Genomic DNA, 24,632 nt, shown 5'->3' on the forward strand with positions numbered 1-24,632 from the left:
CCTCCACTCCAGGAGCATGGGACCCACCACTTCCCAGCGGCCCCTCAGCATGCTCTCTTCTCCCCCTGCCAGGAGATGGGTGTGGGCCACGTGGAGCGGTGTAAAGGGTTCTCGGCGCATTTGACAAAGGTGCTCATCCGACAGCGGCGCTCCCTGACCACGCTGGCCGAGCAGTGGATCCTCCTCAGGTATCGCTGACTGGCTGCGTTTGCAGCACGAATCGAGAGTATTATGCGCAGCTCAGAGTTGCCGCACACGCTGCTCCCAACCATGCAGTGAAGTCTGAGGTCCGAAGGGGCAGGTGGGGCTTGCCTTGGCTTGGCCCCTTGCTTTTGGTGGTGATGCCTCTGCCCCCTGGTTTTGGCAGCACCTCTGGGGGATGGTTCGAGGCCGAGTCAGACGGTAAAAATGTTCATGGCTGAACCACACCTGGGTCTGGAATGAGGGCGTCTGTGATTGGCAGTCCATGTGGGCCGAGGGCAGGGTTGCTTTCATGGCATCGGGTGTCTCAGACTCTGGGCACAGATCAGATGTGAGTCGGCTTTTTGGATCACAGAGTTGCAATTTGCTGAACCATACACTGGTGCTCCTCGATAGAAATGGATACTTAAAAGATGAGGACAGGAAGCCTGTCATCATCTGCTGAGTGGATCCTTGGCTGACAGGTAGTATTTCTAGACTGTAATTACTTCAGCTATTTTCTTCTCCACTCATAAGAGTTTTATCTGGCAAAGCCTACTATATTTACTAGATTTGTTTTCAGAAAATGGTGGTTGAAATCACTGTGGTGCTGTGACTATGTTGGATGTGAGAGGCCTGTAAGGGGCAGGCGATAAGCAGTGAGCACCGATGCTTCTGCTACACTGAAGGATGTGTTTAAGTACTTTGGAAGGCATTTGAACAGACTTTTTACTTATCTGGGGAATCCTCTCTTCTTGATTATGTGGAAAAGCCCAAACTTCGTTCAGAAATCAGTGAATTTACCGTTACAAACAGCGCAGTGACACAGTTTAAGGTGCCATGTGTTATCCCCATGGGTTTGTTTCTCTGCACAGGAACCTCCTCAGTTGTGTGCAGGAGATTGACAGCAGGCTGACGGGGCCGCCCGTCTACCCCGTGGCCTTCCCCCCTCAGGACGGGGTGCAGCAGTGGACAGAGAGGCTGCAGCACCTGGCCATGCAGAGCCAGATCCTGCTTGAGCAGCTCTCCTGGCTCCTCCAGTGCTGCCCCAGTGCAGGGCCAGCTGCAGGCCAAGGTGATGCCCAGGCACAGGGTCAGCCTTCTGCCCCCTCCCTGGAAGGACCAGAGCTCACCAAGGGGCAGCTTTCTGGAGCAGTGCTGGACCTGATCCCGTCAGATCTGAGCTACCCATCCCCAGTTCCTGGAAGGCAGCTGCCCTCTGGTTGCCGGATGCGAAAACAGGACCAGCTTTGGCAACAGTCAACTGTGAGATTAACAGAGATGCTGAAAGCCATTAAGACAGTGAAAGCTGATGTTGACAAAATTAGGCAGCAATCTTGTGAGACTCTCTTTCATTCTTGGTGAGTGTGCCTACGTCTTTGCTCTGCCTCTGTGTGTGCGGCGCTTGGTCAGGGCTTAGTAATGGGGTGAAATGATGGAAGGGGTTATGCTTCAGTCCTCGGTTTTCCAGTGGACCCTCATAGCGCTTTGTGGCATACGTCTAGCTGTAAATCTTTAGATGCAATGAGTTTTAGTGGTTGGAGGGAGGGAGAGAGTGTGTGTGTGTGTGTGTGTGTGTGTGTGTGTGTGTGTGTGTGTGTGTGTTAGCACCTTCCTTTCAACATTATGGCATTTCTGTTGTTGCATTTCTGTTGTTGCAGGAAAGATTTTGAAGTTTGCTCTTCTGGGCTGAGTTGCCTGTCCCAGGTGTCAGCTCATTTGCAAGGCCTAGAGTCCTTGTTCATTCTTCCAGGGGTAGAGGGTGAGCAAACAGACCCACAAATGGCATTAGTCGAGAGCCTGGAATATGTAAGAAGAGAGATCAATAAAGCCACAGATGACTTCACTACTTGGAAGACACATCTGCTTACCCCAGGCAACCAAGGAGGTGAGGACTATTGTTCAGTAAGGGAGTAAAAGCCCAGTGTAGGAACGACATCTTATAGATTTAAGTCCAGGTTGTCCTAAAGACACATTGTGTTTTATTCTAGACGGATCTGTCCAGGGTTCCAAGGCAGGGAAGTATAGTTGGAACACATAGCTCTTAACTTTTGTTGCCTCTTTTGTTTGAGAACCTTGCCTCTGGATTGCCATCACGTTGCGTACTTTATAGCACATGAGTAAATAGACAGCACAGGCTCACTGGCTGTTTCAGAAAGTTCTTTCTTAGACTGGAAAGCTGCTGGCTAATGTTTGGACTAAGTTGGTGTTCATATATTCCATCTTAACTATTTTCATATCTTTGGCATTCTTTTAGCAAAATTGTTTTAATACAAGACAATAACCTTATAGGTTTACCTAGGCCGGGAATGTGCCTCTTTCTTCTTCGTACCCAGCACAGCTTGACAGTGGCTCAACCATAGCAGGTGTTTACAAGGTGGCTGTTTGTTAAAATGACAAATGAGGATTGTTAATGATTTCCAGAAGCACTGAAACAAATGACTGAGTTTTTAAAAATTTGTTCTGCACCATGTTACTTTACTAGGAAACCAAATGCTGGATGACGGGTTTGTGGAGGATTTTTCAGAGCAAATGGAAACTGCCATCCGGGCCATCCTTTGTGCCATCCAGAACTTAGCAGAAAGAAATAGTAAAAAAACAGAGGAGAACACTCACCAAACAACACCGCAAGAAGATGGTATGTCTGAGATCAGGAAAATACTAGTTTCTTACTTGATTTAATTTTTATTTTGATGATCTATTTATGTGGCTAAATATTTAAGGCCAGATGTGGGAAATGATTATTGGATGAATGGAGATGAAAAGAGTTTGTTTTCTGTTATTTACCATGTCATTCTTTTCCGTGAATGAAAGAGGCAGCAGGCTTTGAGAGACTGCAGTCAGGACATCTAACAAAACTCTTAGAGGATGACTTCTGGGCCGACGTGAGCACTTTGCATGTGCAGAAAATAATTTCCGCTGTCTCTGAGCTCTTGGAGCGGCTGAAATCGTCTGGCGAGGATGGCACAGCAGCGAAGCACACGGTAACCAGTGGTTCCTTACAGGCTGCTTGCTGTCCAAGTGGGCTGAGCAGAGGCAGAGGGGGTTTCACCTTGCTCCATGTGGTGGTCCCAAAGCAGGCCTCCTCGGCAAAATCACTAAGAATCTCTTGATGTCTTTATACATGTAAACCTCACTGACAAACTTTGGAAAGCTTAGGGCTTGCTGGCTAAGGATTACAGTTGTAAGACGCGTAGGTGCAAAAATGCTGCCAATCCAGAATATCCATTATCTTGGGGTTCTTTCACATCCTAATCACATACTCCTGGGTATTCGATGTTAATGGTGGATGTTGCCGCCATAACTAAGGCTTAATGGCCGTACTGTGCAAACACCTGTCCCTTCACAGTAAGCCAGAAGAGGATAATGTTATCATCTCCGTAAGTCCACAGAAGCAACTTATTTTTGAGGACTTGTGTGTTATTCTGTAGTATTGCCTCTAGTGCCAACTCTGATTCCCAGTAGAATTTGTATATAAACATATTTTTTAAACACCAAACAACTTTGTTAACTAACTGAGACTTAAGTGACTAAGAATTTAAAGTGTAGTGTTGTGAGGGTTTGTGTAAACAAGGAAGAGATCTCAGTGAGCAGGTGTTATGTACGTGTGTGTAAATAAAATGTACCATTAGTGACCTTCACTACATTGATAAGGTGGTACAACCACCGTCACTACCTAGTCACCCCAGAGGAGACCTGGTGTGAGCAGGCCTTCTGATCTGTTTTGCCCCCAGTTCTTCGCCCAGTCCTGCCGCTTGTTGGTGCGCCTGGTGCCCATGCTCTCCAGGTACTCTGACCTCGTCCTCTTCTTCCTGACCGTGTCTTTGGCAACTCACCGCAGCACTGCAAAGCTGCTCTCTGTGCTTGCCCAGATCTTTACGGAGCTTGCCCAGAAGGTAAGGACTATTTACATGGAGCACCATGGGGAAGCAGGTACCCATGTATTCCATACCCATTAGTGTTTGGTTTGATGGGATTTTATTTTGGGCCTTCACAAATAGCAGGAGGTGATTTGCTCTCTCTGTGGATTTTATATATATATAAGCTGAACCATACACTGGTGCTCCTCGATAGAAATGGATACTTAAAAGATGAGGACAGGAAGCCTGTCATCATCTGCTGAGTGGATCCTTGGCTGACAGGTAGTATTTCTAGACTGTAATTACTTCAGCTATTTTCTTCTCCACTCATAAGAGTTTTATCTGGCAAAGCCTACTATATTTACTAGATTTGTTTTCAGAAAATGGTGGTTGAAATCACTGTGGTGCTGTGACTATGTTGGATGTGAGAGGCCTGTAAGGGGCAGGCGATAAGCAGTGAGCACCGATGCTTCTGCTACACTGAAGGATGTGTTTAAGTACTTTGGAAGGCATTTGAACAGACTTTTTACTTATCTGGGGAATCCTCTCTTCTTGATTATGTGGAAAAGCCCAAACTTCGTTCAGAAATCAGTGAATTTACCGTTACAAACAGCGCAGTGACACAGTTTAAGGTGCCATGTGTTATCCCCATGGGTTTGTTTCTCTGCACAGGAACCTCCTCAGTTGTGTGCAGGAGATTGACAGCAGGCTGACGGGGCCGCCCGTCTACCCCGTGGCCTTCCCCCCTCAGGACGGGGTGCAGCAGTGGACAGAGAGGCTGCAGCACCTGGCCATGCAGAGCCAGATCCTGCTTGAGCAGCTCTCCTGGCTCCTCCAGTGCTGCCCCAGTGCAGGGCCAGCTGCAGGCCAAGGTGATGCCCAGGCACAGGGTCAGCCTTCTGCCCCCTCCCTGGAAGGACCAGAGCTCACCAAGGGGCAGCTTTCTGGAGCAGTGCTGGACCTGATCCCGTCAGATCTGAGCTACCCATCCCCAGTTCCTGGAAGGCAGCTGCCCTCTGGTTGCCGGATGCGAAAACAGGACCAGCTTTGGCAACAGTCAACTGTGAGATTAACAGAGATGCTGAAAGCCATTAAGACAGTGAAAGCTGATGTTGACAAAATTAGGCAGCAATCTTGTGAGACTCTCTTTCATTCTTGGTGAGTGTGCCTACGTCTTTGCTCTGCCTCTGTGTGTGCGGCGCTTGGTCAGGGCTTAGTAATGGGGTGAAATGATGGAAGGGGTTATGCTTCAGTCCTCGGTTTTCCAGTGGACCCTCATAGCGCTTTGTGGCATACGTCTAGCTGTAAATCTTTAGATGCAATGAGTTTTAGTGGTTGGAGGGAGGGAGAGAGTGTGTGTGTGTGTGTGTGTGTGTGTGTGTGTGTGTGTGTGTGTGTGTGTGTTAGCACCTTCCTTTCAACATTATGGCATTTCTGTTGTTGCATTTCTGTTGTTGCAGGAAAGATTTTGAAGTTTGCTCTTCTGGGCTGAGTTGCCTGTCCCAGGTGTCAGCTCATTTGCAAGGCCTAGAGTCCTTGTTCATTCTTCCAGGGGTAGAGGGTGAGCAAACAGACCCACAAATGGCATTAGTCGAGAGCCTGGAATATGTAAGAAGAGAGATCAATAAAGCCACAGATGACTTCACTACTTGGAAGACACATCTGCTTACCCCAGGCAACCAAGGAGGTGAGGACTATTGTTCAGTAAGGGAGTAAAAGCCCAGTGTAGGAACGACATCTTATAGATTTAAGTCCAGGTTGTCCTAAAGACACATTGTGTTTTATTCTAGACGGATCTGTCCAGGGTTCCAAGGCAGGGAAGTATAGTTGGAACACATAGCTCTTAACTTTTGTTGCCTCTTTTGTTTGAGAACCTTGCCTCTGGATTGCCATCACGTTGCGTACTTTATAGCACATGAGTAAATAGACAGCACAGGCTCACTGGCTGTTTCAGAAAGTTCTTTCTTAGACTGGAAAGCTGCTGGCTAATGTTTGGACTAAGTTGGTGTTCATATATTCCATCTTAACTATTTTCATATCTTTGGCATTCTTTTAGCAAAATTGTTTTAATACAAGACAATAACCTTATAGGTTTACCTAGGCCGGGAATGTGCCTCTTTCTTCTTCGTACCCAGCACAGCTTGACAGTGGCTCAACCATAGCAGGTGTTTACAAGGTGGCTGTTTGTTAAAATGACAAATGAGGATTGTTAATGATTTCCAGAAGCACTGAAACAAATGACTGAGTTTTTAAAAATTTGTTCTGCACCATGTTACTTTACTAGGAAACCAAATGCTGGATGACGGGTTTGTGGAGGATTTTTCAGAGCAAATGGAAACTGCCATCCGGGCCATCCTTTGTGCCATCCAGAACTTAGCAGAAAGAAATAGTAAAAAAACAGAGGAGAACACTCACCAAACAACACCGCAAGAAGATGGTATGTCTGAGATCAGGAAAATACTAGTTTCTTACTTGATTTAATTTTTATTTTGATGATCTATTTATGTGGCTAAATATTTAAGGCCAGATGTGGGAAATGATTATTGGATGAATGGAGATGAAAAGAGTTTGTTTTCTGTTATTTACCATGTCATTCTTTTCCGTGAATGAAAGAGGCAGCAGGCTTTGAGAGACTGCAGTCAGGACATCTAACAAAACTCTTAGAGGATGACTTCTGGGCCGACGTGAGCACTTTGCATGTGCAGAAAATAATTTCCGCTGTCTCTGAGCTCTTGGAGCGGCTGAAATCGTCTGGCGAGGATGGCACAGCAGCGAAGCACACGGTAACCAGTGGTTCCTTACAGGCTGCTTGCTGTCCAAGTGGGCTGAGCAGAGGCAGAGGGGGTTTCACCTTGCTCCATGTGGTGGTCCCAAAGCAGGCCTCCTCGGCAAAATCACTAAGAATCTCTTGATGTCTTTATACATGTAAACCTCACTGACAAACTTTGGAAAGCTTAGGGCTTGCTGGCTAAGGATTACAGTTGTAAGACGCGTAGGTGCAAAAATGCTGCCAATCCAGAATATCCATTATCTTGGGGTTCTTTCACATCCTAATCACATACTCCTGGGTATTCGATGTTAATGGTGGATGTTGCCGCCATAACTAAGGCTTAATGGCCGTACTGTGCAAACACCTGTCCCTTCACAGTAAGCCAGAAGAGGATAATGTTATCATCTCCGTAAGTCCACAGAAGCAACTTATTTTTGAGGACTTGTGTGTTATTCTGTAGTATTGCCTCTAGTGCCAACTCTGATTCCCAGTAGAATTTGTATATAAACATATTTTTTAAACACCAAACAACTTTGTTAACTAACTGAGACTTAAGTGACTAAGAATTTAAAGTGTAGTGTTGTGAGGGTTTGTGTAAACAAGGAAGAGATCTCAGTGAGCAGGTGTTATGTACGTGTGTGTAAATAAAATGTACCATTAGTGACCTTCACTACATTGATAAGGTGGTACAACCACCGTCACTACCTAGTCACCCCAGAGGAGACCTGGTGTGAGCAGGCCTTCTGATCTGTTTTGCCCCCAGTTCTTCGCCCAGTCCTGCCGCTTGTTGGTGCGCCTGGTGCCCATGCTCTCCAGGTACTCTGACCTCGTCCTCTTCTTCCTGACCGTGTCTTTGGCAACTCACCGCAGCACTGCAAAGCTGCTCTCTGTGCTTGCCCAGATCTTTACGGAGCTTGCCCAGAAGGTAAGGACTATTTACATGGAGCACCATGGGGAAGCAGGTACCCATGTATTCCATACCCATTAGTGTTTGGTTTGATGGGATTTTATTTTGGGCCTTCACAAATAGCAGGAGGTGATTTGCTCTCTCTGTGGATTTTATATATATATAATTTTTGTAGGTGGCAAGCATTCTCTCAAAGGTATTAAGACAATTACAAAATACAATTCTTTTCCCTTGGCTGTGCAGCTTGTGGGATCTTAGTTCCTGGACCAGGGATTGAACCCAGGCCCTTGGCAGTGAAGCGCAGAGTCCTAACCACTGGACCACCAGGGAATTCCCACTCTCCCTGTGGATTTTTTACTGCTTTGTCTGGCCTCCTTTTACTAATCCTTTTTCCACTAAAGGTTTGGAACCTGAAGGTCCCTCACTGGGGAGCTCCCTAGACTCCAGAGTCTGTCTAAAGGCTGCTGCTTTCTGTTCACACCCTTCTTTCCTGGTCTCCAATTTGAAATCTTCTTATGATAACTCTGAGCTAGACTTGTAGGACAGATGAATCCTTAAGGCTGTTAAGCTTTCGGTCGTTTATACTAACGCATGCTGAAATGGTAACGGGGCTCTTAACGTTAGGAGGGGCGTCTTTAATAGGGAAGTCGTTCATCATTCAGCCATGTACCCGGTGCTGTGAAAATCACTGAAGTTACAGAGATTGTAGACCCTACCCTTGGAATTCAGGAGCAGCAGTCAGAACTAACAGGCCCAGCCTGGCGTGGTAGGTCCAGTCACAAGGGTGTCCGGTTCTGGGACTCAGAGTGAGTGAGTCACTTAGCCTCAGTTTCCTCATTTTACAAATGGGATTTGCATTTTTGTGAGAATCACCTTCAACTAAGTATATAGTTTTTTGTTTTTGTTTTGTCCCTAGTATTTTAAGATCTTTTCTGAATCTAAGTATAGTATAGGTGAGATGCACTTGAGGAAGATAGGAATTTACAAACTGAAGGTGAGGTCTAGGCTTCTTGTAAACAGTCAAGAGTTCTTAGTTCTGAGTATCTGGAATACTGGAAATGGTTTAAAAAAAAATGGGAGCAAGCCCATGCCTTGTATCTAGAGGATAAATACGTACATTTGTTGTGTAATGGATAAATGAACGCCTCTCAGATTTGCCCCCTCTATCTGATGGGCACTGAGCCAGTCTTACATCCCATCACTTCTTGGAGGAAACACTTGCATGTAGAAGACAGTGGCAGGACAGTGTATGTTGAGGGTGCCCTGAGATTTGGGTTAGCTACGTTTGTCCACTTGCACCATTTCTCTTGTCTGACAAGTTCTAGAATGACTGTGGGCTGTCAGACCTGTGTGTGTTTGGGGGTAGCGGTGTGGGGTACAAGTGGTTTTGATGAAAGCAAAGTGTTGGGAGCTCAGTGGCTGTCCCAGCTGCAGCCACTGTAGTAACGTGACCTGCAGAAGGACATCCTGAATCTCCTTCCTTTATGGTTATTCTGCCTGCATCTAAACATATTTCTTTAAAATAGTGTATCTCACTGTCTTAACCAAAATGTATTTTTCAGTCGACTTTCTAAGAATACATGTCCTGAAGGTGAGTTTGCCTTTCCATTCATTTAAATGTCCGAATTGTGTTCCTATCCTCTCTGAGGAGTGCTGAGGGAACTTGAAAGTAGGTTAGACACAGTGCTAAGATAATAGATTTAGGGGAATTCCCTGGTGGTCCAGGACTCTGAGCTTCCACTGCAGTGGGGACACAGGTTCAATCCCTGGTCAGGGAACTAAGATCCCGCGTGCTACATGGCGAGGCCAAAAAAAAAAAAAACGATAATAGATCTTGGTTGTGATTAAAGCACTTAATCCATAGGAAGCTAGTTCTGTGTAACTAAGTCACAATCAGTGTTTGCTGGTCTTGGAACTTGGTCTTGTTAGTTGACAGCTTATTTGTAGTACATTCTCATCCTTAGATTGGCTTGATAGTTTGATCTTGATAGCTTGTACTTTCTCTGATAAAATTTCTCATTGAGAGCCATTATTTTCTTCTTTTTCTGTTCACTTTTGTCCCACACACTAGTAGTTGATATTTGTTTTTTTTCGTTTTTGTTTTTTTTGCGGTACGTAGGCCTCTCGCTGTTATGGCCTCTCCCGTTGCGGAGCACAGGCTCCGGACGTGCAGGCTCAGTGGCCATGGCTCACGGGCCCAGCCGCTCTGCGGCATGTGGGATCTTCCCGGACCGGGGCACAGACCCGTGTCCCCTGCATCAGCAGGCGGACTCTCAACCACTGTGCCACCAGGGAAGCCCTGGGCTGTTTTCTGACATGAAATACAGTTTTATTAACTCTTCACAAGTCTTGCTGTGTCTGACCTTGTTCTTAACTCTAGACCCCATTGCCATGCTGGGTGCCAGGGTGCCAGGTGCCTTGGCAGCAAACAGCCCAGGCTAGATACAGCACGTTCCCTGAGAGTGACAGATTTACTTCAAGAGCTGAAGGGGAAGGCATGTTTTTTTGTATTGTAATAAACATGACTTTATTTGAGGAGCATCACACAATTTTCTTCAATGAAAGGAAATGAAATCTCTCACTTGTAGCATCTGCTTTCAAGTTGCTGTATCTCCGGGTTTACATGTCTTCTCTCCTTCCTTTCAGGCTTACTAATTTGAGAAGTAAAGGACAAAACCCCTTTGGGATTTAGACACTGAGAGTTTCTGTGCCACACCCCACCCCATAACTTGCTCCTTAAATACCGTCCTAATGTATTAGGATTTTTGTCTTGGCAGATGACAGATTCAAATTTTTGTCTTGGCAGATGACAGATTACTACACACCAGAGGCCTCCATAGAGTCTCAAAACCTTGTATATTAAATCTGATGTCAAGCTTTGAAACTGCATAATAACTGTTGTCACCAACAAAAGTCTACTGTACTTCAATCAGATTTAAAATACTGAGCTAGAAAAGAATTAATCATTTATTTACAGTATTTTCTCCTGCAGCAGGACTGGAAATCCCTTCTTTATTGCTTTTTTTTTTTTTTTTTTTTACCTAACTTTCACTCTTTTTATTTTTGAGGGATTTTGCTTGCCCAAAGAATTTATGGAAGATTCAGCGGGAGAGGGAGCGACTGAGTTCCATGACTACGAGGGAGGTGGGATTGGAGAAGGCGAGGGTGTGAAGGATGTGAGTGACCAGATAGAAAATGAAGAACAGGTACGTTTTCACAGGCATGAAATATGTATATAGTTTACAGAAGCTCACTCCTTTTTCACTATTTAAATTACATATATAAATGGTTTTTCTACCAGGTTAGTGGTTTTCAAACTGTGATCTAGGCACCTAAGAATACTGGAGCTTAGGGAGTGGATGTAAATTAAAAGCTTAAAGACCACAGAAAGGAACTTCGGCAGCACAGTCATTGGTTGTAGCTATAATTTGGGAGGGAAATGATTTAAAAATTTTTTTATTTTAAATGGGAAAACTTTTGCTGATGACTTGTAAGAGAGCATTTTTGGTAGTGGTTCATTTAGGGATAAAAAGCTTGGCTATTTTAAGTGATAATTGCATTAAACAACAATGCCAGTGCTTGCTGTTAATAGGTTTTATTGTTGTATGTCTTTAAGACATGGTGACATTTTTATAATCGCTATCCTTTTTTATTTGGAATCAAGAATGCTTTTGAAATATTTAGATGCTTTGGACTAAGATTGTTGTGTTGCTTTTTTAAATTCCAATCTCATTTGGGAGTGTTTTAAACACACTACTTTTATTTGGATTAATCAACCGTGATTTGAAGAAAGAAGTAGTGGAATTACTTTTTATCACTTATATTCTAAATTTAGAGCACTGCATAAATTTCTATTTAAGGTATGGTTATACTTATTAAAAATAAAGGAACAAACCAATCCAAGCTTCCTCTCTTCCTTTGAAGGGAAAATTGGAAAGAAATAAAAAAAAACAAAAGAGTAATGCTAGCGTTTATGGGGCATAGCTCTCATGTACATTATGTGTGTGGATATATATACACAGATAACATACACATTGTTGTTATTTTGGCCGTTTTCCGTATTTCTCAAATTTAACTTAATTAGCACACAGTAATTTGTTAATGGAAAAATAAAGGAAAACGTAAACCTAACAGAAAAGTACAAAATCCAATGTAAAAAACATTAAGTGGGATAGAAAGCTATCAGAACAATTTGGCAGTATCTAATAAATTTTAAATTGTGTGTGTTCTTTGACCTAGGAATTCCATGTTTTCTTGTACAAATGCTAATAAGGGTCCAAGATAATAAATATGTGTATAATGGAGTGTGTTTACACAAGGATGCTCACTACAGCATTATTTATACTGGTGAAAATTGTGAATTATTTAACTTATGATACTATTCATGCAGAGCAATACTATAATTAAACACAATGAGATAGGTTTATAAGTGACAACATGGAAATATATCTAGGAGACATTTTTTAACTTAAATAAAAAAGCAGATGGCAAAACAGTTTGTCAAGCATAATCCCTTTTTGTTGAAGAAGATGCGGGAGGCCGGTATTGGTATACCCCATCTATATTTCTAAGCATCTCTTCGGGTACTTACAGATTAAAGTATGTGCCAGAACATCACCAGTGGTAATTTCTTTGGGAGTTTTGGAGGATGGTGGTGCTGGAGGAACTTTATTCTTTCTGTTTTGCTTAGAAATTTTTAAGTGAGATTTTATGACTTTTGTATCTTAAAAAAAGAACTTTAAAAATTCAGCTATAATGAAACATAACAATGTGAATCTTTTGCCCCCAATACAGTGTCGATTATGTAGGAATATATAGTTTAAGGAAAAGTGAAGAAAATTACATTCACTGGCGAGGGATAAATTAGGAGTTTGGGATTAACAGACACACACTACTGTATATAAAATAGGTAAACAACGAGGACCGACTGTATACCACAGGGAACTATATTAAATATCTTGTAATAACCTACAACGGAAAAGAATCTGAAAAAGTGTGTGTGTATGTGTACACTTTGCTGTACACCCGAAACTAACACAACATTGTAAATCAACTATACTTCAATAAAAAAATAAAATAAAAAGGAAAGTAGTAGAGGGAAAAATTACATTCACAGTTGGGTAATGTCTATGAGAGATCAAAGTGACACAACAGATATTAAATTTATGGGGAATATAATAAGACTGATGAATTTTCTTTTACCCTACAGAGGATGCATAGTCTTTTTTAATATGTATGGATTAAAAAAAAAAATTCAGGGAAATTCCCTGTCGGTCCAGTGGTTAGGACTCTGTGCTTCCACCGCAGGTAGCCCAGGTTCAATCCCTGGTCGGGAGACTAAGATCCCACAAGCTGCATGGCTTGGCAAACAGACAATTCTCATGGAGAAAACCTCAACAAAATTCTATATTCTCTAACAAAAAATGTAATAAAACTGGAAATTAATTACAGAAATGTTAAAGCAAGTCACAAATTATGTGTATTTTCTCTCCCCAGAGATAATTTTATACCATTAATCTTGGCATTTATATTAGAGCTGAATAAACACTAGTAATGTTACAGTGTGCATTTATGTTTCTATAATGCTTTTTGATACAGGCAGAAGATACATTTCAGAAGGGTCAAGAAAAGGATAAAGAGGATCCTGACTCAAAATCAGACATTAAGGGCGAGGATAATGCCATTGAGATGTCAGAAGACTTTGACGGGAAAATGCATGATGGGGAGCTTGAAGAAGAAGGTTTGAGATTATCTGTCACTTCATTCTTATTCTTGAAAAATAAATATTTTATACAGGAAATTACATATTTCCAGTAAGGAGCCTATTATACTCCTTTGGAACAAGTTGGTTACTCTGCATAACTGCAGGTGGAAACATCAGTACATGCCTGTGCCATCCCCACCTCCGGTCAGAAGTCTCTAGTCCATTTTGGAGATTCTGCTCTTGAGTAAGCGGAGACGCTGACTCTGATGTTCTGGCTGCCTCCTGTGCCAGATCAGTGACTCCGCAGTGTCCTTCAGGGAAATCCAGAAGAGCAGGGAGATGGTCCCTGGCAGAGCTTGGCTCTCAGCTCAAGTTAAATTGTTCTGGGGAGGGTTTTTTAAATATATATTTTTTTCTAATTACAGAATTAGTAGACATTTGTTGTAGATGATTTGGAACAAAAATGCAGAAACCAAATCGATACCCTTTAGGCCTGCCACCCAAATAAATCACTTAAATCAGTTTTGGGTTATTTCCATTTCTTACGTGTATATATATAGACGCAGAGACCATAAGTGGTTCTGTAGTCTGCGTTTTTCATTTAACTTATGAACATTACATGTCATTGAAAATTATTTGATAATAAGATTTCTTACAGCACATTACCATCTATCATGTTTGAACCACAGTTCAACTATTGCCCTCAATTTCTGTCCAAAGTTTAATCTGAAATACAGTGTCTTACTTTAAGTGAATGCCTTGCAGAAATGATACCTGACCTCAGAGTAGAAGAATGTATGCATGCCTAAGTAGCGTTTAAGGGTATAACCTTTGTCAAAGTAGACCTTGAACGAAGACAAAGGCAAGAAAATTCTGGTTAATTGAGCTAGACACATGATTTGAGATGTTGGGTAAAATCATTGACATAGAGTATGTTGGAGATGGGAAGGAACCTTGGAAATTTCGTAGTCCCGCCTCATCATTTCCCAGGTAAGAAGCCAAAACCCAGTGAGGTTGCTGAAGTGCCATAATGAACATTCTCCCAGCACCAGAACTAGGCATCCTGATAGCTGTTCCACCACCCTCCTTACAGTCTGTCGACATAACACGTCACAGACCTCCTTCCTCCTCCAAACAGTCTGCAAAACACAGTAGGACTACTTGAGATCTAAAGCATCTCCTCTAGGATGTTCTGTAGAAACAGGCAGTAAATCCCAGGTAGGCCCTCGCCTCTCCTACATACACAGGAACAGATCAATTTGGGGATCTGCTGAACTAAGCTCATCGCCTTCTTCCCTTTCAGAAGAGGATGATGAGAAATCAGATAGTGAAGGTGGAGACCTGGATAAACAGATGGGCGATCTGAATGGTGAGGAAGCTGACAAACTGGATGAGAGGCTTTGGGGTGATGACGACAGTGAGGAAGATGAGGAGGAAGAAGACAGTAAAACTGAAGAAACAGGACCAGGAATGGACGAGGTAATTAAAAGATTCCCTCCATCTCATAGTCCCTAGGTCGAGAGGAGGCAGTCTTCCTCCTAAATACCACTCCCTGCTGTTCACTGCTCATCCTTTTCTGTCTTGGTTTTTCTTCTTCTGTTTCTTCCATCTCTGTTTCTTCTTTTTCCTCTGCTATCTAGGTTATCGACTGTCTTCACAGCTAAAAGAGTAGCCTGACCTGCATGTTCACGACAACTCCCCACCCCCGCTGTTCACACACCTGCCATCACTGCTGCCATCCGGGCAGACCTGCACGTTCCCTCCAGGATTAGATATGCCATGTCGGCTGGATGTTTCCATGGGGTTGGCCCAATATGTGTCTAAGAGCTGCGTTAGGTAGGGTCACCCTATGTGAAAGCACTTTTTCATATTGAGAGCGAGGATTTTTGTGTTTTTTCTTCCTCTATAATATTTAGGAAGATCCTGAACTTGTTGCTAAAGATGACAACTTGGATGCTGAGAAGTCAAACAGAGATAAAACCCAGCAAGATAAGAAGGAAGGAAAGGAAGAAGCAGAAGCTGATGATGAGCAAGGCCAAGATAAAATTAATGAACAAATAGATGAGGTAATGAGGATTCAAAACCAACCTGCTCTCCTGACTCAAGGCCAGCGCCACTGCAACGCACAGCTCCTAGGGTGTCTCAAGACATTTTTTCCCTTGCTTATCATTTGTTTTCCCATTGCCTCATAAGGGAATGTGTAACAGAGCCTCTTAACTGGCCATAAAATATCTAACTATTGGTTACCGATGAGGTGGTCTTCATGCTGTTTGGACTCATGCTGTAGTTTGGAAGCTAAAACCTGGGGTCCTTTTCTATATTTCTTCCCATAAACTTCCGTGTCCTCTTTGAGATTAAGTAACGCAGCACCTCTTATCAGTGGAGAATGTGCACTGAAAGTGAAACTTGAAATTCCAACGTGAAAATTCAAAACATATTGGTAAAATTCTAACGTGTGCTGGTAATTTTAGGGAAGAGACAGTGTATTCTCTCAGCATAACTACAGTTGACCCTTGAGCAATGTAGGCGCTGGGGGCACTGACCATCTGCAGGGTTGGAAATCTGTGTGTAACTTTACAGCTGGCCCTCTACATCCGTGGGTCCCACCAGCCACAGATCTGTGTGGACTGGAGCACGTTATTTATTGAAAAAAACGTGCATAAGTGGTCCACGTAAGTGGACTCACACAGTTCAGACCTGTGTTGCTCAAGAGTCAACTGTGCTTTGAGCTGATTATATGTGAATGCTACACCTTTTTTTTTTTTTTTGCGATATGCGGGCCTCTCACCACTGTGGCCTCTCCCGCTGCGGAGCACAGGCTCTGGACGCGCAGGCTCAGCGGCCACGGCCCACGGGCCCAGCCGCTCCGCGGCATGTGGGATCCTCCCGGACCGGGGCACAAACCCGTGTCCCCTGCATCGGCAGGCGGACTCTCCACCACTGCGCCACCAGGGAAGCCCCTGAATGCTACACTTTTTAAAAGTTCATTTTTATTTTTTTTTCCTGTTCTGTCCGTTGTCCAAAGAGGGAATATGATGAGAACAAGGTGGACCCTTACCATGGTAATCAGGAAAAGCTGCCCGAACCTGAGGCCTTGGACCTTCCAGATGACTTGGACCTAGACAGTGAAGACAAGGATGGTGATGGGGACACAGACCGTGAAGACGGAGAAGGTGTGTCTTTCGAAACCTAAAGAGCCCATTGGAAGTCACTGAAACTGAGCAGTAACAGATTTCTCTTCAGGCCAGTGTCATGGCCAGGTCTTTATTGTGTCTGGTCAGCACAATTCCAGTTTGATAAAATTCCTCGCTTTTTCTTTGTTGTGTTTCTCCTCTAGGTAGACTTAAAGCTTGTAAGGCAGCAGATCTCTGTCACTCCTGTGATCTCCTATCCTGTGTTTCAGTGCTGCTGTCCCAGGCGGTGCTGTCACACACCGCTCCATTGCCCCACAGTGTCACCATGTGCCCCATCTCATGGCTTGATGTAAACACCGTGCAGTCCAGGTAGAGCCAGGCCTCTCATGGAGCCCAGTCACAGCTTTCCTGGAAAAGTTGTTGATTGTTGTGCATATGTTGTGTGCTTAGTCTAAAACGTGAAATCATCGTGGGGAGTGAAATGGAATAATCCCAAAAGACATCACTCGGCACAGCAGCACTCTGGCACCTCTGGCACCCGCTGTTCAACCCGAGAGTGACCCCTTGGGGGTGCTGTCTAGTATCAGAAGCTTGTGTACGCGGTGCCGCTGAAATAGAGAGCCCCTGTCCTGGTGGGTAACCAGGTGAAAGGTGGCGCCAGCCAGGCTCTGCTTCTTAGTGAGTCAGCTATATATGTAGAAAGCTATTAAAAACACTATATTGGAAAAGAGCAAGTTACAAAAGAATTAATGAGAGGTACCATTTAGGTGGAAATGTAATACAAGAACCAGTACTATATATTGTTTATGGACACATCAAATGTACAAACACACAGAAAGGAATAATATACAGTAACTTCAGGTTATGAGCTCTGAGGAAGTAGGAAGGGCAAAGGCATCCAGAATCCAGACAGCTGTGTCCAGAACCATTTATTTCTTAAAAATAAGTGACAAGTTTGATACGCTTGTGGTAACACGTTAACATCTGTTAAATCTAGGAGGTGAGTATATGGCTCATAAATTTAAATGCATTTCTCACGTTTAAGGTATTTGGTAGTTCGTGCTTAGAACAGTCTTCGCTCTGTGAATCTCTAGTTTACTTTTTTTTTTAATTTATTGTTTGGCTATGTTGGGTCTTTGTTGCTGTGCATGGGTTTTCTCTGGTTGCAGTGAGCAGGGGCTGCTCTTCGTTGCAGTGCACAGGCTTCTCATTGCAGTGGCTTCTCTTATTGTGGAGCATGGGCTCTAGGCACGTGGGCTTCAGGAGTTGTGGCTCGCGGGCTCTAGAGCGCAGGCTCAGTAGTTGTGGCGCATGGGCTTAGTTGCTCTGCGGCATGTGGGATCTTCCCGGATCAGGGCTCGAACCCGTGTCCCCTGCATTAGCAGGCGGATTCTTAACCACTGCGCCGCCGGGAAGCCCTCTAGTTTACTTTTTAAATGTAGTATAAGCTGCTGCTTCTAAGGCAGTTCCATTAACTTATAATTTTGGAATCTTACTTCAACCTTAAATTCAACAACCAAGCATAAAATTAAAATCCACTGAGAATCTAATAAGCCATTTGCCCTAGAAAAATATCCAGACTCGTTTTAAGCTACTGTGTACGTAAACTAAGAAGCAATTACTGTTAAAAAAAATGTTTTTTTAAGTTTTATACAGTTCTTTCCATTTACAGTTACTACAAAATATTGGCTCTATTCCCCATGGTGTATAATACATCCTTGAGCCTTACACCTGATAGTTTGTACCTCCCACTCTCCTACCCCCAACACACAAGCACATACCCCCGCACACACACACAGACACACGCACACAGACACACGCACACAGACACACACACACACACTGGTAACCACTAGTTCTGTGAATCTGAAGAAGCAATTATTTTAAAGAATTATTTGCTAACAAAATAACTGATTTCTGAAGTGCCCAAAGTATAGAAAAGCTCTTTTAAATAAACAAAATGTTTAAATTAGATCGTTCCCATTTGAATATATGTTGTATTTTCTGTGTATGGTAAAGAATGATGTCTACCAATTATTCCCAGTGATAATTGAAAATTAGACTGGCATTTCCTATCTGTTCTAAAATATTCCTATTGTTATGGTAGCTTTTAGGATTTTTTTAGTGGGTTACTTATTCTTTAATGAAATGCACCATCTAAACAGTTGTGTGCAATATGTAAGTACGGTTAAGAGCAGACGTAGGCAAAATTTTTCTGTGAAGGGTCGGTCAGATAATAAACATACAGTCTTTGCAGGTCATAAGCTGCAACAGAGTTGCAAATACTCAGTTCTGCTCTTATAGTGTGAAAGCAGCTGTAGGTAATACAGAATGGATGGGGGAAACACATAGGTAAACGGTTGGTGCAGCTGTGTTCCTGTAAAACTTGTGGAGAAATTGGCAGAAATATGTGGATGGCCAGATTTGGCCCAAGGACCATAGTTTGCCAACTCCTGGTTCGAGAATAATAATAAGACACTTGTGTAACTACATCCCATCTTAAGAAATCACATTGTTTGATTTTTAAATTCTGTGTTCCTTTTTTTGGTTTCATCTGTCCAGAAGAGAATCCTTTGGAAATTAAAGACAAACCAATGGATACTGTAGAAGCAGGTCATGAAGCTGAAGACATAAACGAAGAGACTGAGGCTGACCAGAAAGAAGGTCAGGGTCAGCACGAGCCTGAGGGAGGCTCCAGTGAAGATGACCAGGAGGAGGGGGAGGAAGAGATGGACACGGAAGCTGACGACCAAGACAAGGATGTTGCCCAGCATCCTGAAGAGAATGCAGAGGAGCAGCAGCAGTCTTTGGAGGACAAGGATGCCAGTGAGGAAGGTGCCGAGGAGGACGTCCCTGCTGACCAGGGTCTCCAGCCTCAGGTATCATGGCGGGTCTGCCTTGTCTTCGATTAAAAATAATGATGATGAGAAAAAATTACCTTCTTCCCGCTGGAATCTCTCTTAGGCTACTTTGCCAAGCAGCTTTATGTTTCTGTTTAAGACCCGCTTCGGCCGGTCCCCTCCCTGCAGACTCCCCTTGGTGAGGGGGGCCCCCCACCTCATCTTCTTCCTCCAGAGCAGTTAATGCTGTGTTTGATTTGCAGGAAGAAGAAGAAGAAGAAGGGGAGAACTCTGACGCGGAGCAGCAGGTGCCAGAGGCTACGGAGAGGAAAGAGCACGACTCCTGCGGGCAGACGGGCTTGGAGAGCGTGCAGAGCGAGTGTGCCGTGGAGCTGGCGGGGGCCGCGCCCGAGAAGGAGCAGGGGAAGGAGGTGAAGGGCCCTCTTTGCCTCGCCAGCTGCCCCTTGGGAGGGCCTCTTCTCCCTGTCCAAAACCAAGTTCTATTTAGCAGTAATTGGGTTGTGTGTGATGTTTTTTTGTGGTTGACATCTAAAATATCATCTCCCGTTCATTAAGAAAGTGGTCGTACGCCTATTTTTATATGCCTCCTGGAACAAATCCCAGAATACTTTTACACACTTTATTTAAGTGATGTGCTTAATGAGAAAAAGTTATTAGAGTATAGCTCTCTGTGGGAGAATCAAGTTCAAATGATATTTAGAAAGCTCCTAAGGAAAGAAGGGCTGAATTTGAGACTTCATGCAGTGGTATGGCTGTAGTATCTACTAGTGCTTCACTTTTCCTCGCTGTTCACCAGGCTTCTAAACATTTTAATTTCAAATGGAAAGTACCTCTTCATTCCTTGACATAGGGTGATGTGTCTTTTGTGGCCCAGTTGGGGCACTGGCAGCCTGGAAGGAGACCTGGAAGTTGGAGGGCCTGCTACTCAGAGGTTTCTCTGGACAACTCCCTTGGCCTCTCTGCACCCCTACTTTCTCAGCAATAATTACAACGGTTTATATTTCTCATCCCCCTTCCAAACCATTTACTGAGCACCCATTAGGTGCTGAGCATTTCATTACTTTAGCAAGTCTTCATCGTGGCCCTATAAGGTAGATATTATTGTTCTTTGTATGTTCTCCATTTTATTTTTTATTTATTTATTTATTTTTCGGTACGCGGGCCTCTTACTGTTGTGGCCTCCCCCGTTGCGGAGCACAGGCTCCAGACGCGCAGGCTCAGCGGCCATGGCTCACGGGCCTAGCCGCTCCGCAGCATGTGGGATCTTCCCGGACCGGGGCATGAACCCGCGTCCCCTGCATCGGCAGGCGGACTCTCAACCACTGTGCCACCAGAGAAGCCCTATTTTTTTATTTTTTAAGAACATTTTTCTTTTTCTTTTATTTAGTTTTGGCTGCGTTGGGTCTTCGTTGCTGTGCACGGGCTTTCTCTAGTTGCAGCGAGTGGGGGCTACTCTTCGTTGTGCACCTGCTTCTCATTGCAGTGGCTTCTCTTGTGGAGTTGTGGCACGTGGGCTCAGTAGTTGTGGCTCTTGGGCTCTAGAGCACAGGCTCACTAGTTGTGGCGCACAGGCTTAGTTGCTCCGCGGCATGTGGGATCTTCCTGGACCAGGGATGGAACCCATGTCCCCTGCATTGGAAGGCGGATTCTTAACCACTGCGCCACCAGAGAAGTCCCTATGTTCTCCATTTTATATCTGAGTTAATTAAGCTCCAGTAAAGTTAAATGACAGTCTCCAGAGTACCCAGCTGGTTGGTGATGAAGCCTGGTTTCAAATTGAGGTCTGTCCCACCTTCAGAGTAAGCCATTACCTCCTGTAGACAAGGAACTAACGAAGGCCCGCAAGAGGGTAACAGACTCAGGTCTAGATGCTCTCGTTTCTGCCCACAGGCCAAGCCTTAGTCATGGGTGAGTTCCAGAGCAGACAGGCAGGTATGGTCACAGTTGTCCCTTGGGGTCCAAGAAGGATTGATTCCAAGACCCCCAGGGTACCCCAGTCCGAGGCTGCTCAAGTCCCTTATGTAAACTGGCACGGTGCAGTGGGCCCTCCGGTCCCCGGATATAGAGTGCCGACTGCATGTGACTGTGAGATGAGAATGGTGAGAGGAGCTGTACACAGTGCAGTCGGTAACCAGATGCTTGCACAGCTTCCTCCACCTCATTCTTTGTGGCTTGGATTTCACAGGAACACGGCAGTGGAGCTGCGGATGCAAACCAGGCAGAAGGCCATGAATCCAACTTCATTGCCCGGTTGGCCTCTCAGAAAAACACCAGGAAAAACACACAGGTCTCTATCACTCTTCACCTAAACTTAGGTGAAGGCTGCATGTAAAATGATGTTCTAAATGTAATGGTTTAAAAAAAAAAACACACCAAATTCCCAGCCTTTGCTGTCTCACCATGATGTCAGCCTTGGTGAGCAGACCAGGACTGTGGGGCTTTCCCAGCTGGGGCTTCTTCCCTGTGTGGGGACAGACACACACACACACACACACACACGCACACGCACACGCACACGCACACATACACGCGCATAAGACACACACACCCTTATCATGTTAAGTTCTTATTATGGAGCCTAAAAACCAGGTGTTGTGTGTTGTTGCCAAGGACTAACCAGTCTTAACTCTGTTCACTGTCCATTCTCTTTTGTGTTTTATTTTTAAATTTTTTTAAATTTAATTTATTTTGGCTGCACTGCATGGCTTGCGGGATCTTATTTCCCCAACCAGAGATTGAGCCCAGGCCCCAGCAGTGAAAGCGACGAGTCCTAACCACTGGACTGGCAGGGAATTCCCTCTTTTGTGTTTTAAAAATAAGGCTTTTTAAAATGGGGTATTATTCATGCATGTGATACAAAATTAGTACATAGAAACCAATCCCCTAAAAAGCTTCCATTTTATTCCTGTCTTTAAGCCACCCAAGGGACTATCCTCAGAGCATATTGGTGCTGCCAGTCTTGTCTTCTCTCTAAGGGACTTTCTGCATGTGTAGTATATGTATGGATGTTTGTGTGTGTGTGCACCTCCCTGTGTGAGAGTGTTTCTTTGCCTCTTTGCCTTTGTTTCAAGTATAAAAGTATATCACAGAGATTGCTCTGTATATGTATTTAGAGATCTTCCTATTAACAGCTTCACTGAAATCCACTCTTGTCTGGTACACCTGATTAACTTAATCAGCCCCCTGAGGATAAATATTATGATTATTTTTACTCTTTTTGCCATTACAGACAAGGTTCTGATGAATTTCCTCATATTTCCCGCAGAGTTTTAAGAGGAAACCTGGGCAGGCCGACAACGAACGCTCCATGGGCGACCACAATGAGCGTGTGCACAAGAGGCTGAGGACTGTGGACACGGACAGCCACACCGAGCAGGGCCCGGCCCAGACCCAGGCAGAGGACGCGGAAGCATTTGAGCACATTAAACAGGGTAGCGAGCCCTATGACGTACAGACCTATGGTATGATGCAGGGAAGGCTTCTCCTTTGCTTACTGAGCTCTGTGAGTGCTTATGCTGTGTGCCCACCAGGTGTTCTTAAAAGTCATCTTAGGAGGGAGGGGAAATGGCTTTTTAAACTAGTTTCCTTCTAATAAGAACTGTGCAGAAATATAGTTTGTTTTTGATATAAAGATATCTGTAGCCAAGTGCAGGGTTTCAGTGTTCAGGGTTCTGGGTCTAGTGTAAGCCTTTAAAATATCTTTGGTAATGGTTGGCCGTATCCAAACCCAGCACTGATCTCAGGGATTCTGAGTAGTGGACATTTCTTCATAATCACCCGGCAATGATAGGAGCTGTGAACTTGAAATCTGTGTTTCAAGAAAGGAGAGAGGACTTCCCTGGTTGGCACAGTACTTCCCTGGTTGGCACAGTGGTTGAGAATCTGCCTGCCAGTGCAGGGGCACGGGTTCGAGGCCTGGTCCGAGAAGATCCCACATGCCACGGAGCAACTAAGCCCGCGAGCCACAACTACTGAAGCCTGCGTGCCTAGAGCCTGTGCTCTGCAACAAGAGAAGCCACCACAATGAGAAGCACATGCACCGTTACAAAGAGTAGTCCCCGCTCACCACAACTAGAGAAAGCCTGCACACAGCAATGAAGACCCAACGCAGCCGTAAATGAACAAACAAACAAGGAGAAAAAAGATCTCAGCATAGAAAGGGAGTAGTCAGTCGTCACTTAGTCTCCACTTCAAGTTCTCTTGGTAACTTTTCACCGTTTTGTTCCTAATATGTAAGCTGGTGTTGATAATGTGTACTGTGAGGATGGTACAAAAAGACTGCTCTGCTGTGGATTACTCTTTTCTCTCCCTGTCCCCACTTTTAAGAAAAACGAAGCAATACCAGTGATGGCTGCCACGCATGGAGCTTTTACCTTGTGCCCAGCACCGTTCGGAGCCTTTGCAGCATGATCATGGAGTTCCTCTGACAGTCTTTACCAGCTAGGATTTCTCCATTTTATAGATCAGCACACTGAGGCCAAAGATGTTTAGGAACTTGTCCAAGATCACGATGCTGGGATTCCCATGCTGATCTTTCTGTGCCCCGTGTTATACTTTATCACTACAGGTTTTCCACCCATAACTTGGCAATGAGGATGATTTCATTAGCTGCTCTGAGTCACGTGCCTGGCATGTTTATTCTGGTTCAGTCTCTGGTCATGGCAATAAAAACCCAGCTGAACATCCAATCTATGGTCACATGTATAGTTACACTGTATCCTTGAAGCTTCTGGCTGGGGGGCAAGGGGGGTAGTGTTAAGCACTTACATCAGTAGGTCACAGACAAGCCAAGTACTGTGTCCAAGCCACATAACCAGTCAGTGGCAGAATCTTGGGAAGTACGAATGACCAAAAGCACACCCACTCATGATGGCTTTGTCTGCAGAGAGCTGACCTTTTCACGTGTGTGCACTCTGTTGGCAGATGTGGCTAGCACGGAGCAGCAGCAGTCTGCAAAGGACCCCGGCAAGGCTTGGGAAGAGGAGGAGACAGAGGACGCCTCCGCGGGCATGGGGGAGCAGGAGGAGCTCTGCGCAGTAAACACGGAGCAGCTGGAGTCCCAGGAAGCCAGGTCGGGGCGCACAGCTGGGCCGGGTGAGTCCTGCAGTGAGCACACCCTCCTGCCTAAGCTCTCCGACTCACAGAAGCCATTTCTCTGGTGCTGCAGTCGCGCTTGGTCACTTCTTTCCCCATCCTAACCCATGGCTTAGAGATTC

The 24,632-nt window shown here is 44.6% G+C and overlaps 1 protein-coding gene across 1 annotated transcript in view; it reads left to right on the forward strand.

Annotated features, from left to right (window-relative positions):
- The window catches only part of MDN1 (midasin AAA ATPase 1), a 157,476-nt gene that overhangs the window by 121,553 nt on the left and 11,291 nt on the right, over positions 1–24,632 (forward strand). The window contains exons 78-93 of the mRNA XM_024731782.1: positions 73–188; positions 1,056–1,541; positions 1,842–2,068; positions 2,666–2,818; positions 2,995–3,164; positions 3,915–4,076; positions 10,786–10,923; positions 13,316–13,457; positions 14,725–14,900; positions 15,338–15,487; positions 16,447–16,594; positions 19,118–19,434; positions 19,659–19,826; positions 21,602–21,703; positions 22,682–22,877; positions 24,340–24,510. Coding sequence (XP_024587550.1) covers positions 73–188; positions 1,056–1,541; positions 1,842–2,068; positions 2,666–2,818; positions 2,995–3,164; positions 3,915–4,076; positions 10,786–10,923; positions 13,316–13,457; positions 14,725–14,900; positions 15,338–15,487; positions 16,447–16,594; positions 19,118–19,434; positions 19,659–19,826; positions 21,602–21,703; positions 22,682–22,877; positions 24,340–24,510 — 3,022 coding nt within the window. The remainder of the gene's footprint in view (positions 1–72; positions 189–1,055; positions 1,542–1,841; positions 2,069–2,665; positions 2,819–2,994; positions 3,165–3,914; positions 4,077–10,785; positions 10,924–13,315; positions 13,458–14,724; positions 14,901–15,337; positions 15,488–16,446; positions 16,595–19,117; positions 19,435–19,658; positions 19,827–21,601; positions 21,704–22,681; positions 22,878–24,339; positions 24,511–24,632) is intronic.

The sequence above is a fragment of the Neophocaena asiaeorientalis genome, unplaced genomic scaffold, assembly GCF_003031525.2.
Source record: "Neophocaena asiaeorientalis asiaeorientalis breed wild unplaced genomic scaffold, Neophocaena_asiaeorientalis_V1.1 scaffold232, whole genome shotgun sequence".
Lineage (NCBI taxonomy): Eukaryota > Metazoa > Chordata > Mammalia > Artiodactyla > Phocoenidae > Neophocaena > Neophocaena asiaeorientalis.